The sequence below is a fragment of the Cetorhinus maximus genome, chromosome 8, assembly GCF_964194155.1.
Source record: "Cetorhinus maximus chromosome 8, sCetMax3.hap1.1, whole genome shotgun sequence".
Classification (NCBI taxonomy): domain Eukaryota; kingdom Metazoa; phylum Chordata; class Chondrichthyes; order Lamniformes; family Cetorhinidae; genus Cetorhinus; species Cetorhinus maximus.
This window is the reverse complement of record NC_135886.1, coordinates 129,391,419-129,405,366: the sequence shown is the minus strand read 5'-3', so window position 1 is coordinate 129,405,366 and position 13,948 is coordinate 129,391,419. Positions and strand designations below refer to the sequence as shown.

Genomic DNA, 13,948 nt, shown 5'->3' with positions numbered 1-13,948 from the left:
CAAGAGGTTGTTGCCCTGGGAGCCCTTAACATTGACTCCAGACCACATGAAGTCTCATGGCACCAGGTCAAACACAAGCAAGGAAACCTCCTGCTGATTACCACCTACTGCCCCTCTCCGCTGATGAAGCAGTGCTCCTCCACTGTTGAACAACACCTGGAGGAAGCTCTGAGGGTGGCAAGAGTGCAGAATGCACTCTAGGTGGGGGACTTCAATGTCCATCACCAAGAATGGCTTGGTAGCACCAGTATAGACTGAGCTGGCCAAGTCCTAAAGGACATAGCTGCTAGACTGGGTCTGTGGCAGGTGGTGAGGGAAACAACAAGAGGGAAAAGCTTACTTGACCTCATCCTCGCCAACCTGCCTGCTGCAGATGCACCTACCCATGACAGTATTGGTAGAGGTGACCATTGCACAGTCCTTGTGGAGACGAAGTTGATCTTCACATTGAGGATACCCCCCATTGTGCTGTGAGTGGCATGACTGTGCTAAATGGGATAGATTTCAAACAGATCTAGCAACTCAAGACTGGGCAATCATGAGGTGCTGTGGGCCATCAGCAGCAGAATTGTACTCAATCACAATTTGTAACCTCATGGCCTGACATATCCCCCACTCTACAATTACCATCAAACTGGGGGATAAACCCTGATTCAATGAAGAGTGCAGGAGGGTATGCCAGGAGGAGCACTAGGCATACCTAATAATGAGGTATCAACCTGGTGCATCTACAACACAGGGCTACTTGTGTGCCAAACAGCATAGCCAGCAAGTGATAGACAGAGCTAAATGATTCCACAACCAATAGATCATATCTAAGCTCTGCAGTCCTGCCACATCTAGCCACGAATGGTGATGGATAATTAAACAACTCACTGGAGGAGGAGACTCCACAAATATCCCCTTTCCTCAATGATGGGGGAGCCCAGCACATCAATGCAAAAGATAAGGCTGAAACAATTACAACAATCTTCAGCCAGAAGTGCCGAATGGATGATCCATCTTGGCCTCCTTCTGAAGTCCCCAGCATCTCAGATGTTGGCCTTCAATGAATTCGATTTGCTCCACATGATAACAAGAAATGGCATAAGGCACTGGATACTACAGAGGCTATGGGGTCCTGACAATATTCCGCAATAATACTGAGGACTTGTGCTCCAGAACTTGCTGTGCCTCTAGCCAAGCTGTTCTAGTACAGCTGCAACACTGGCATCTACCTGACAATGTGGAAAATTGCCCAGGTATGTCCTGTACAAAAATAGGACAAATCCAACCTGGCCAATTACTGCCCCATCAGCCTACTCTCGATCATCAGTAAAGTGATGGAAGGGGTCATGAACAGTGCTATCAAGCAACACCTGCTTAGCAATAACCTGCTCACTGACACTCAGTTTGGATTCTGCTAGGGGCCATTCAGCTCCTGACCTCATTACATGGACAAAAGAGCTGAATTCAGGTGAGGTGAGAGTGACTGCTCTGGACATCAAAGCACCATTTGACTGTGTGGCATCAAGGAGCCCTAGCAAAACTGCAGTCAATGGGAATCTTTGGTGGGGGGAGGACTGGGGCAGAAACTCTCCACTGGTTGGAGTCATATCTAGCACAATGAAGGTGGTTGTGGTTGTTGGAGTTAACTATCTCACTTCCAGGACATTGCTGCAGGAGTTCCTTAGAGTAGTGTCCTAGACCCAACCAACTTCAGCTGCTTCATCAATGATTTTCCTTCCATCATAAGGTCAGAAGTGGGGATGTTTAGCACCTTTCGTGACTCCTCAGATACCGAAGCAGCCCTTGTCCAAATGCAGCAAGACTTGGACAATATCTAGTCTTGGACTGACAAGTGGCAAGTAACCTTGGTGCCACACAAGTGCCAAGCAATAACCATCTCCAACAAGAGAGAATCTAACCATCCATCACTGAATCCTCCACTATCAACATCCTGGGTTGTTAGCATTGACCAGAAACTGAACTGGGCTAGCCATATAAATACTATGCCTAGAAGAGCAGATCAGAAGCTCCGAATCCTGTGACAAGCAACTCACCTCCTGACTCCCCAAAGCCTGTCCACTATCTACAAGGCACAAGCCAGGAGTGTGATGGAATACTCTCCACTTGCCTGGATGAGTGCAGCTCCAATAACACTCAAGAAGCTTGACACCATCCAGGACAAAGCAGCCCAGTTGATTGATACCCCATCCACAAACATCGACCCACTCTGCCACCAACAATGGCAGCAGTGTGTATCACCGACAAGATGCGCTGCAGGAACTCACCAAGCTTTTCTTGGCCAAACCCACGACCATCTAGAAGGATAAGGGCAGTAGACTCATGGGAACACCACCGCCTGGAAGTTCCCTCCAAGCCACTCACCATCCTGACTTGGAAATATATCACCATTCAATTGCTGTCACAGGATCAAAACCCTGGAACTCCCTCCCTAACAGCACTGTGGGTGTACTACACCACAGGGACTGCAGCATTGCCATCTTCGAGGACAATTAGGGATGGGCAATAAATGCTGGCCTAGCCAGTGATGCTGACATCCCATGAATAAAAATTAAGAAAAGATCTTCAGTATTGCTGAAAAAAGAGACATGCCTAAGCATTTCATCTTGCATTCATCAGGACACTTGCAAGAATACCAATATAAGGGGGGGGAAAAAACAACAATTTATACTGTGTGAAGAGTTGGTCAGTTGGCAAGTGGTGTTCACTGGTATTGTCGAAACTAACTGCAGGAAACTAAAGCCAACCCCAAACCAGCTTAACTAAGATAATTGGCCTGCAACAACCACAACCCATCATCTTTTGTGCTAGGTATGACTTCAATCAGCAGAGAGTTTTCCTCTTGATTCCCATTTTAGCTAGCAAAGAATGAATTTGTCATCAACTGCAGTTTGTGGAAGGAAGTTCCAAACTTCTACCGCCCTCTACCTGAAGGTTTCTAATTTCACTCCTGGAAGGTGTCTGGGTCTAGTTTCCAGGCTATGCCCCAACTCTCAAAGTTTTAGTTTTTTTTCCCCCCAATCTTCCCTTGATCTTGAACTTTGATCAAATCTCCTTTAGCATTTGGAATTCCAAGCAATACAACCCTTATTTGTGTAACCTTTCCTTTAGCTTAACCCTGGGAACCCTGATATCCTTCTAGTAAACTACGCTGCATTCCATCCAAGCCAAATTTATCCTCTTGTGCCTAAAATTGTTCTCATGTACTCCAGGTGTGGTCTAATGGGGGCCTTGTATAGCTCAAGTATAACTTTTACCCTGATATATTTTAGTTCTCTAAATAACATGGCCAGCATTCCATTAGCCTTTTTAATTATTTCCTGTATCTGTTCATAAAATTTTCATAATCTATGTGCCTGGAACCCATGACTCTTTGGATCTCTGCTATTTCTTGCTTCCCACCATTGAGAGTACCCTGTACTGACCTTTTAGACCCAAAATGGGTGCCCTCACATTTTCCTTGAAATCCATTTGCAAGTAGTTTTCCCTACTCACTTCACCTATCAATATGACCATCCCCAAAGAAATCCAAGATAGATGTATTTTTTTTTTGTACTGGCCTACTATTTGCCTATAGGTTAATTTTAAGGGAAGGATACTAATATTTCAAACCTGTTGCACCCAGACAAATGGATGCATTGCTTTTGCATACCTTACTCCAATCCATTTGCTGCACATGTTATGACGTGACAGATGATGTGTGCCAGGCAGACCAAATCCACAAGGGAAACTTGGTTGCGCTATCACAACGGTTTTTCAAGTTGCATTAATCACGAGAAGATGAATGCACTGAATTCAGAAGTAATGAGTCCACCAAGATCTTTAAAGATTTTAAAAATATATTAAAACATTTTTAACAAAATAAAAGATTAAGCACATACATAAGACTCAATCACTTAATACTATAATAAATCCTAAAATCCCTAATTGACCTGACCCCCAGTTACACAGCCCCTTTAAGGCAACAGTCCAAAATAGATTTTAGATTTATAATAAACCCAGCAAGTTAACATAATACCCACTTGACAGCGGAATTCCAGGTGGCTTCCCCACCTTCAGTTACTTTACATAGCAGATTTATGCACAAATGGCTGGAGGCTTCTTGAAGGCTATTTCATGCACTCCTGTTAGATCTTACATGGCCCTCTCCTCACATAGCCTTTCATTCTCCTTTATATATGTTAGTCTCTCTTTAATATGTAAACTCTATTGTTCTATATGTCTTTGAAACTGCATCCTCCTCATAATATAAAATCTTTCATGTTGCCAATATTGTCAGTAACCTTTGGGGAAAAAAATAAACACACACCTTAGCCTTGCTTATCTAGCTAGTTGTAAACGGACTAACATCCCTTTGAAACCCAACAATCGCTTCATTTATCTAAAAATGCAAATTCTCTTCACACCTTATATGCTAAGCCAGCATCCATGTTTATTGATTAGCATGTCGAGCACGTTTCTACACCTAACTTCATTTGATGATTTCAACCTTGCAGTCTACTTGTCCCAAAATGTAATTAAATCACACAGAACCACCTATATTTACACCCATAAATCCACTTCACAATAAACCAGAAAAAAAGTATGAAGATTAGTATACTTTTGTCACACACAGCTTTAAAAATTCTCTGTAATTTAAGACAAAACTAACAATAAAACCGTCCCATGTTTGAGGAAGGAGGGTGTATGCCCATCCAAAGGACCACTGGAATTATCAGGGTCACATGAAAACAATTGCATATTTCAAGACAACAGCTGCAGAATAATCATGAGTATTGAGTGATTCATTTGAACGTGTTTCAAAATGTCTGGGCAATATTTTGATTTGGATTCTCTGACCTTGTGTTTTTAATTTTGTAACATAACTATTGCATCTGCGTGGCCACTCTTTAAAATCTATTGTCGAAGCCTACTGATTTTATTATGTTGCAGGACAGGTGACTACAACTCTTCCAAAAAAAAGTGGAATAAAACCATTAACGGGAAACTATATAAGCAGAAGATGGGGATGAAGGTGGGAGAAAGTCAAACTTCAGAACCAAAAGCCAAATTGGTACAAAAATATCTTGTCACTGACAATGGGTTAAAAAACAAAAACACATGAAACTAAAACTGGATTTTGGGGCTTGTAGCTGGAAAGACAGGTTTTTCTCTAGGTGTTGGCTCTTGAATGCCTATAATATAAGGAAGAACCTCATCACATTCAGTCTTTGTGTGTAAATATTAAATGCATTGTCTCAATTATATTGCACAGTGGCCAATTGCCTTGGTTGCTTTTTGCACACACTTTCCCTTGTGCAGGTTCACAAAGATTGTGTAGTCACTACAGTAAAGTCCTGCCGTTCATGGGGGCTATGTTCCCATGAAATCCCGCAAATGGCGAAATAACGAACGGGGAACATGCTTTTGAATAGGACTGAATTAGATCGGTTCCAGCCATGCGAGGGCAGCGTTGGTTTGGGCAGTATTGTGGTGCAGTACCTGTATACAACAGACAGGGGAGCCTCTGAGCAATACATCAGTGAAGATTTCAAATTGAATCAGGTATTAGTTTTAATGAAAGGTCTTTTGGTGAATAATATTTTTGGTTGGAGGGAAAGCAGAAGACCCAAAGGATTTGAGTATTATTTCATCACAGTGGTATCATCACAAAGGATAATTAGGTGTTTTGTCTGGAGATATATATTAAAAAAATCTCCAACCCACTATCCTCACCCTTGCACCACTTCCTTGGTTTCTACTGTCCACCGGCTTGATGCAGCAGCCAGAAGAATTCACTCCCTTCCTGACTGATGGGCTGCCTCAAGAGTCTTTTCGGCACTCGCAACCTCTTGTTAATGTGGCCGTGTTAATGAGGCCCAACCACCAAGTTGGTTTGATCTTCTTGTTGATGATTTATGTACACAGCCTGCCCAATCACTGCAGAAAACTAAAAACATGCCCCATTCGTTTAAATATGCTGAGAGTATGGCCGGGATTTTAAATCCTGGGTCGGGAAGCTGCCTGCCAGTTCAGTTCAAGGTCGCAGTGTTCCTGACATGCCCACCCCAGATTTCCAAAGGGCCATGACAATTATTGGCGGGAAGGGGTTCACCATCCAGTTAAGGATGGCGGGAAGGCTTCCTGAGGGCTGGAGGGCCAAAGGGAGTTTCTCCAGCCCTGACAAATTAGCAGCCCCTCTGGTCTTTTATGATGCAGAGAGGGTGCCTCAACATGGATAACCAAACATTGCTCATGCGATGGGCGAAGCAGTGTACAGGGTCAAAGCGCAGGTAAGTGAAAATGTGAACCACGACGGCGCAAATGGTGGGGCTTTACTGTATTTGAATGTAACAAATGCTGCAGCCAACACGGGAAGCTCCCACAACAGTATTGTGATAATGACCAGATAGCTTTTTTTCCCCAGGAGACTGGTTTGAAAGATAATCATGTCTATAATATATAAGGCCCTTAAATCTGGAGAACTGTCACCTGATGTTTCATTTGTTTTCTTTTTTTTAATAATTTCAACCCAAAACTCTTTTCTGCCTCCAAGATTGCTATCTGGGCAGGTAAACCAGATTTCCATTGACTTGAGTGTTTGGGTAGCGTTCAAGACTTCTCAATCCAACAGGGGCATTTTCTGTGTCCTTTTCCAGGAAGTACCTGCTTGCATCTTGCTGGCTCTCATCCCAAGTAACATTTTTATCCCAGATTTAATAAAGCTGGGTTTTCACATTTTTGCATTGTTTGAAAAGGTCTTTAAATTGTGAAATGCTGGGCTCTACTTGTTGTTGTTCAGAATGGTTCTGTCTTTGCAGATTAAAGCTGCAGTTGAGGAATCCCCATCTAAATCCAAACATGAACTTGAAATGACTAAGAGTTTTGGTGCAAATGATAAATAAAAATCATGTCTCTTAAACACCCTACTTTGTATCAAAAGGGAGGTTAAGCTGTTTTTTTTCCTCCCTATTTGACGAATGGTTCATCAAGTCAAATGTAAATCAACTTCTCCAGTGTTTCTTTGAGTTGAGAATACAGAAAAATCACATGTTTTTGAATTTTTAAAGGCCAGAAAATACAATTACCTTGGAGATGGCTCAGACTTCACCTCTAGACTCAGAGTTGGAAAGGTAGATGTTGATTTTCTTTACTAATTTTCAAGTGTTGTAAAATGCAGTTGCCGCTTTGATTTTTGTCACGTGTTATCTCTAACCAGAAACCAGGGTACAGGCTTTTAGCTGTTTCTCAGTTGTATAATGTGTCAAGACAGCACAGCAAGAATTGTTAAATTTTCATTTCTTCCCTTTGACAAAGCTGGCCCATAATGCCCAGGAGCACTCATTGACTGGAACGGGGGGGCGGGGGGGGGGGGGGTGGGGGCGGCGGTGGGGTGCCCTACGTCAAGCACCTGAAACAGCAGAAGGAGTTTACAAGGTGGCTACTTGGCATCCCCAACCCCACGGTAACAAGTGTATATCAGATGTGGGCATGAGAAAAGATGGTGTCATCAGCTGAATGCTTGAACCACTGTGGGTGGGGGGGGAAGGAGTGTCAGGCGCGTGAGCTATCTGATTTTGAGGCTAACATTAAATGTTACGGTTCTTGAGGAGAGGGAGGCCTATCTAAAATGGTATGTGGGGGAGGGAGGGTGCTCAGAACCTTCAGGAGGTGAGGAGCTTGGGGATTTGGGAGCAGAAGCTCCACTGTCTCCACAAGCACGTGGTCGGCATTAGGCCCATGCTGGTGGTGATGACTATGTGATGCTCCTTGTGTGTTTATATCAGGAACAGGTGCAAAGTCTTGGCATTAACAGGCCAATTCTAACTTGCTTCAAGCTTTGATTGAATTAAAGACTGATGTTAGTCAACATCTGCAGAGAAAGAATGAGGCTGTAAGCCAGAAGAATAAAGTTCAAGACAGCATCTGCAATGAAACAAGCAGCATAATGAGGTTCTTTGTCAGATTTTGGCACAGATTGTAGCACCTGCACCTTTTGGTCAGCAGCAGCCCAGTGCAGAGGCATCTGTTGGTGGACATGCCTTTGGCATACAAGAGGTCATGTCATAGAGGAGATGCAGAAGGAATTAGGATCCTTCCCTCCAACACTGCCTCCTCTTCTACCTCATTATTTTCTATCCCCACCCCCTTATCATGAGGGATATTTTTGTCATTTCATTGCTTTATGTTCCTTATTGTTATGTTGACCACTAATTTGAGTGCACATTGTTCTGTTACATTTGACTTTATGCCTTTATTTTTGTTATTTAAATAAATATGCCAATAAATGTGCACAGTTCCACTTCAGATTTGTTGCTTGAATGTTATTCATTAATAGTTCTCATTATATTTTAAGTATTCACTGTTTTTGATGTTCAAATAACACATTTGCTGTAGTCCTTGTAAAGTTTTACAATAAATTTCATTCACAAATTATGGAAAAGAGAATATCTTGAATCTTGAGGACATAATCTTTTACTTGAACAGCTGAATTTTGAAGTTTTCAACGGTAACGACCTCCAGTTTGTTTCAAGTGTTTTGAACTAAGTCATTTGTTTAACTTTAAAACAATAGTTCTCTTGTCTGTCCTCCCTCCTGAAATAAGACAAGGAATTTGCAGATCTTGATGTCCAAAAGCAGTAGCGACCAGGTGATCTCATGGCAGCTGGAGCCTGGGCTTCTCTCATGCTCCACGAGTCATGTTTTCATCCGGCTGCACATTGTGCTCCTCTATTTGTGGTGCTAAATCATCCTCTGGATCAGTCCTTCCTGGAGGGAAAGGTTGTGCAATGCACAACATGCTACTACAATCTTGGAAACTCACAGAGGTGAGTACTGTGACCCTGACCTGTCCAGGCAACAGAATTGTGACTTTAATATTCCTATAGGTCCTCTCCACCATCTGACATAACCATGCACATGTAGCAGCGTATCGTTCCTGTGCTTTGTTGTTGGTCCTTGGAAACTGTCAATAATTACACTCTCAGTGGGTATCCTTTATTGCTCAGCCATCTTGTAATTCCTGGTGATGCACTCGTGGTCTGGTGCAACCTTGAGTTTGCCAGGATGAATGAATCACATGCACTTGACCAGTTAACTACATTCACATTCAGGAACTTCATTTGGGCGTTGCATACAATCATCACAATCAACGAATGAAACCCCTTCCTGTTGATGAAGGAAACCGGTTCAACTACTGGTGTCTTCAATGGAATATGCCTTCCTTCAGTGGCCCCCATCACTTTCGGGAACCCAGCAATCTTGTAGAATTCAATGGACCTCCCCTTCATCCTCACAGGGGACATTGTGAAATTAATGAAGTTTGAAGCCTAGTGAAAAATTGCCTCAGTGACCTGGTGAATGCAGGCCCTTGAAGCACTCTAGGAAATACACATGTCACCAGTTCCAGATTGAAATGACCCACATGTAAAGAAATTCAGCACTTTGGTGACTTCTATTGGCACTGTTAAGGCAGTGTGGCATTTTGAGGTTGGCCTCAAGTCATCCTTCAATATTTCACGCAGGCATCCCATCGTTTCCTGATACAGCTCCTCCGACATTTCATAAGACATCCTCTGCTGTACACACTCTAGGCTGAGTAGTTGATCATCTTGATTTGCAAGTTGCCTGACTCTTCCCTGGTCCCTGTCATACCCCCAATATAAGCAGCACTGTGGCAGTAAGCAAAGCATGATTTTGGAGGTGCCGGAGTGGGGTGTGCGGGGGTCTCGAATCAAAGTTCAATTCCGCAATGGATTCTGGAATACCTGTTATTGATAGCTCACATCAGCTTACAGTTGCTTGCATATATCATTATGACAACTGCAATTTTAAAGACACTCTAAAAGCCAAATTCCATCCCCCACCCCCGGTTGGGGGGGTTGTGCGGGGGCGGGCACAAACCCGATCAGCACCCCCGATCGGGGCTGCGCTGCCATTTTAAGTGGGTGGGCCAATTAAGGCCCACCCAGGTGATGCGCGCCCAGGAGCGCTGAACGTTCCCTATGTTGGCGGAGGATTCCCAGAGCTGGGGCCTGCGCTCTTTCGCGCATGCATGCTAAAGAGCGCAGAAATCTCCCTGAGGCACTGAGGTGCCTCAGGGAGATTGGTTTAAGGTTTAAAAATTTTATTAAGGAAAATAAAATATTTTAAGACATGTCCCTTCATGTGACAGTGTCACAAGAGCTGGGACATGTCAAGGAACATTAGTGAAAAAATTTATTAAATTTGTAAATCCTTCATGAAGCCCGTGGATGAGGTTCCATGAAAAATGCGAAGGCCGCCTGGGCTCTTCACCTGCCCGCCAACCTTAAGGTTGGACGGGCAGCTCAGTTTATTACTTTAATTGATATTTAAATGGCCTTTCGGCTGTGTGCCCGCTGAACTGAAAATCTAAATGACGGGTGGTGACGTTGGGACACGCCCAATGTTACCCCGTGACATTTTACGCCTCGGCGAGCGGGCCCCTCCCCTGCTCACCAAGCCAAAAATTCTGGCCATAGATTTGTAACAGTGAATTATAAAATGCCGCAGAACTCATTATCACAAGTCAAATTTACTGGCTTTTAAAGATCATCATTACATTAAAGAGACTCTTAACTTAAATACACTATGCTGCATTAAAGGCACTGTAAACAATGTCACAAATTAACTTTAGATGAAGTTTATTAAAAAGACCACTAAAACTTAAACCTACCTTGCTACATAATGAAAGCACATTTTAGAAGGAATAAACACCCGAATTGTATGGAAAATGTTGTAAAATATTGACATTTATCTTAAACATTCTGTAGCGTTACATATTAGAAAATCTACTAACATGAAAAAATAGTTTTCACCCACCTTCACAAACTCTTTGATTGTAGCTGTTGCCTCCTCTAGCTGCTGTTAGACTATGAATGAAAGTGTAAGAAAATGCCCCTGACCACCTTTGTTTCATTAGGACATTCAGCTGAAGCCTGCCCTGCTGTATTGTTTAAATATCTGTCTTTTAAACTATCGTTGACAGTCAGGCAATATATAAAGTCTGTATGGAAGCTTAAATCCTACACAAATCTTCTGCACATGTCCATGTGTTGGGACTTTTGCAGGGTCCCAACACGCAACTCTAGTGTATGCCACTGGCAGGACTATCTTCCAATTAAAATTTCTGGGCTCTTGTGAAAGGTGACTAGATTCACTAGATGCTGATGTGGAGTAGCTTTTAATACCCTTAAATACTCACCTTATTGTCACAAATGTGCATCTGTGGACAAACTTCCTGAATTGTCAGCTAATTCTTGAGAACTTTATAATCAGGTTGAATTGTGACCCCAGGGTTGCTGATTACAGTATTATTAACTTTTGAAAATCAAGTGTGAAGCCTCCAGCAGAGTCAGTCTACCTTATTTTTGTCTGTGGTAATTGGGTACATTCATGAAATGTTTTTATAGTTTGCAACTTGCAGCTGCCTCTATTAATATTTAACCTGTTATCTCTCTCTGACTTGCTTGTTCTTTATATTAAATGTATGTGTATGCATTGTATTTTTTTATAAAGGTTCTAAGTATATTTTTTTATCAAAAGTTCAGCCATGCTCTGTGTGTATTTTCTGAAGATTGGCTGTATCATGTGATACATTTATTTTGGCCATGGGTTGACTGTCCCTGCCCCTTCTCTCCAATAATTGGCTAAGGTATTTTCTGGTATTAGTACTCCTCTTCCCTCCCTCCATTCCACTCTTCTTCACCCTACCCCTTTTGTCCTTCATTCTCCATCTATTCTCCTCACTCCCTATTCCCTCAGTACTGCTCCTTTCCAATTACTGTAGCCAAGAAGCAAATCCTCCCTTTAGCACTGCTCCTAACTGAGTGCTGCTGATATTGAGATCTCCACATCTGCAAAGATGCAGATAACAAATGGCAGGAATTGCACAGCACCAAGGAGAGGGGGGGGAAGGTCACCAGACCTGAGTGTGCAGCACCATTTTTAACCACTTTAAAAGCCAGTTTTCAGTCACTGCTGAGGTCAGGTGTCTACTGAAATTTGCATATGACCCTGGATACAGTGTGAAAGCTGAAGAATAGGAGGAGTATAAATTAGCCTGGATTCCAATTTCTGGTTGCTATCCAGAGGGTCTGTTTGCATATATAAGGATGCAATGCTGGGCTTGGAACCATCCTAGAAGTGCCCATTGATGCTTAGTGTCTAGCTGTTGAATCAGAGGCTATCCTTGCTATGCTTATTTTAGCCACGTAGTGATGACATGAAAACATGCATTGGAAATGAGCAGTTATTAATGAAATGGTTATTAACTTTTTTGATTGAAGGATCCCTTACTTGGTAAAACACTTCTACATTACTCATGAATCCCAACCCATTTATCAGTCTAACTACATATCTTAGATTAAATTGAATTTGATAGACATCATGCTGAAACCAAAATTAGGTATTTTATAAACAGTAACCCTCATTTTAAATTTAGTGTCAGACTTTAGGCAAAGCGTATATAGCAGAATTCCAGTGGTAAATTAAGTTCAACTTACCAAATCATTGCACAGCTAGCTCCTGCCTAATAATTTTAAGGGAAAGATTAATCTTGGTGTAATTTGAAATGAATTGTTCAGCCATCAAAAGAAGTGCAGATGACCTCGTCTGACTTCACCAAAATCCTGATATTGCATTCCCGTCATCTCTCGCAGATGGAAGGATGCCAATCAATGAATTTGAAATGAACTTTCCAAACACCTCTACCTTACTTCGGAAGTATTTGGTGCGGAAACTCTCCTTTTCTTTAATTTCCCTTCAGGAATTGTGCACTGTTTTATGGTTGTTTGTAGGGTATCCTGTTCTGAAACATTGAGACGCTGACCATAAATCTACCCACTTCAAATCTTCAAAGATCAAATATTGAGTGTATCCTCTGAATCTAATTTATATGTATAAGATACAATTCTCATGGTAAAAATTGAGAAAATTGCATTAACCTGAAGCATTACGAACAACGCTACTCATGGTAAATTATCACCTTGAACTGTTATGTAGTACCCAACATTTTGCTAGCTGGCTTATTTCAGACATGTCATTGGCAGAGGCAGTGGCCCAGCTAAATTCAGAGCGACAAGTGAACAAAGAGGATAAATAAAAATGGAAAAGGACAGATCGCGTTGAACAAAGTTTTTTTTTTTCCCTTGTGGATCAGATTATTTCTTAAGTGAGGGGTCAAGCCCCATTGGACAGGATAGTGCCCAGGCTGAAAGGGGAGGTGAGAAGTGAAGCTAAATCAATGTGCAGTAATGAGCTGCTGCTTATACATGGAAGGAGGAAGGAAAAACAAAGGGAGACAAGGAGTTCTGAGAGAGGTCATGAGAAACAGACATTCAATTGAATAGTCCAATGAGCCTTGATTTCAACAGGAGGTGGATGCATTCAACATCTCCGAAACAAAGTACTTTTCAAGCGTAGTCATTGTTGTAATGTAGGAAACGCAGCAACCAACTTGCAAATAGCAAGATCCCGCAAACAGCAATGGGGTAATGACCAGATAATATATTTTAGTGATGTTTGTTGAGGGATAAATATTGGCCCAGACACCAGTAAAATTCCTTGTTCTTATGAAGTAGCTTTGTGGGCTAGTTTGCACCCACCAAAGTGGGCAGAACAGGCTTTGTGTATCAGCTGTGGCTCAATTGGTAGTACTCTTGCCCCCTGAATCACAAATCCCACTTCAGGAATTGAACACCAAAATCAAGGGTGACACGCTAGTGCAGTACTAAGGATATCCTGCACTGTCAGAGATTTTAGGTGGAATCATCCCAGATTTGCACAAAGTGCAGTAGCGGGCAGGAAAAAAGTCGTTTTACCCACTGCTGCAATGGCAGGTTTTCGTGCCATATCGTCCCATCCCTGCCTCATTAATTATGCAGCCACAGGAAACACCATCTTGCTCGGGGGCGGGGGGCGGCTTCCAATTTGCCCGTCTCAC

At 42.5% G+C, this 13,948-nt stretch overlaps 1 protein-coding gene across 1 annotated transcript in view; it reads right to left on the bottom strand.

The window, feature by feature from the left end:
• Positions 1-11,364, bottom strand: part of LOC144683963 (uncharacterized) — a 40,500-nt gene extending 29,136 nt beyond the window's left edge. The window contains exons 1-3 of the mRNA XM_078547590.1: positions 11,210-11,364; positions 10,828-10,877; positions 3,659-3,826 (exon numbers count right to left, since the gene is read on the bottom strand). Coding sequence (XP_078403716.1) covers positions 3,659-3,684 — 26 coding nt within the window. The 5' untranslated portion in view covers positions 3,685-3,826; positions 10,828-10,877; positions 11,210-11,364. The remainder of the gene's footprint in view (positions 1-3,658; positions 3,827-10,827; positions 10,878-11,209) is intronic.
• Positions 11,365-13,948: the final 2,584 nt, after the last annotated feature.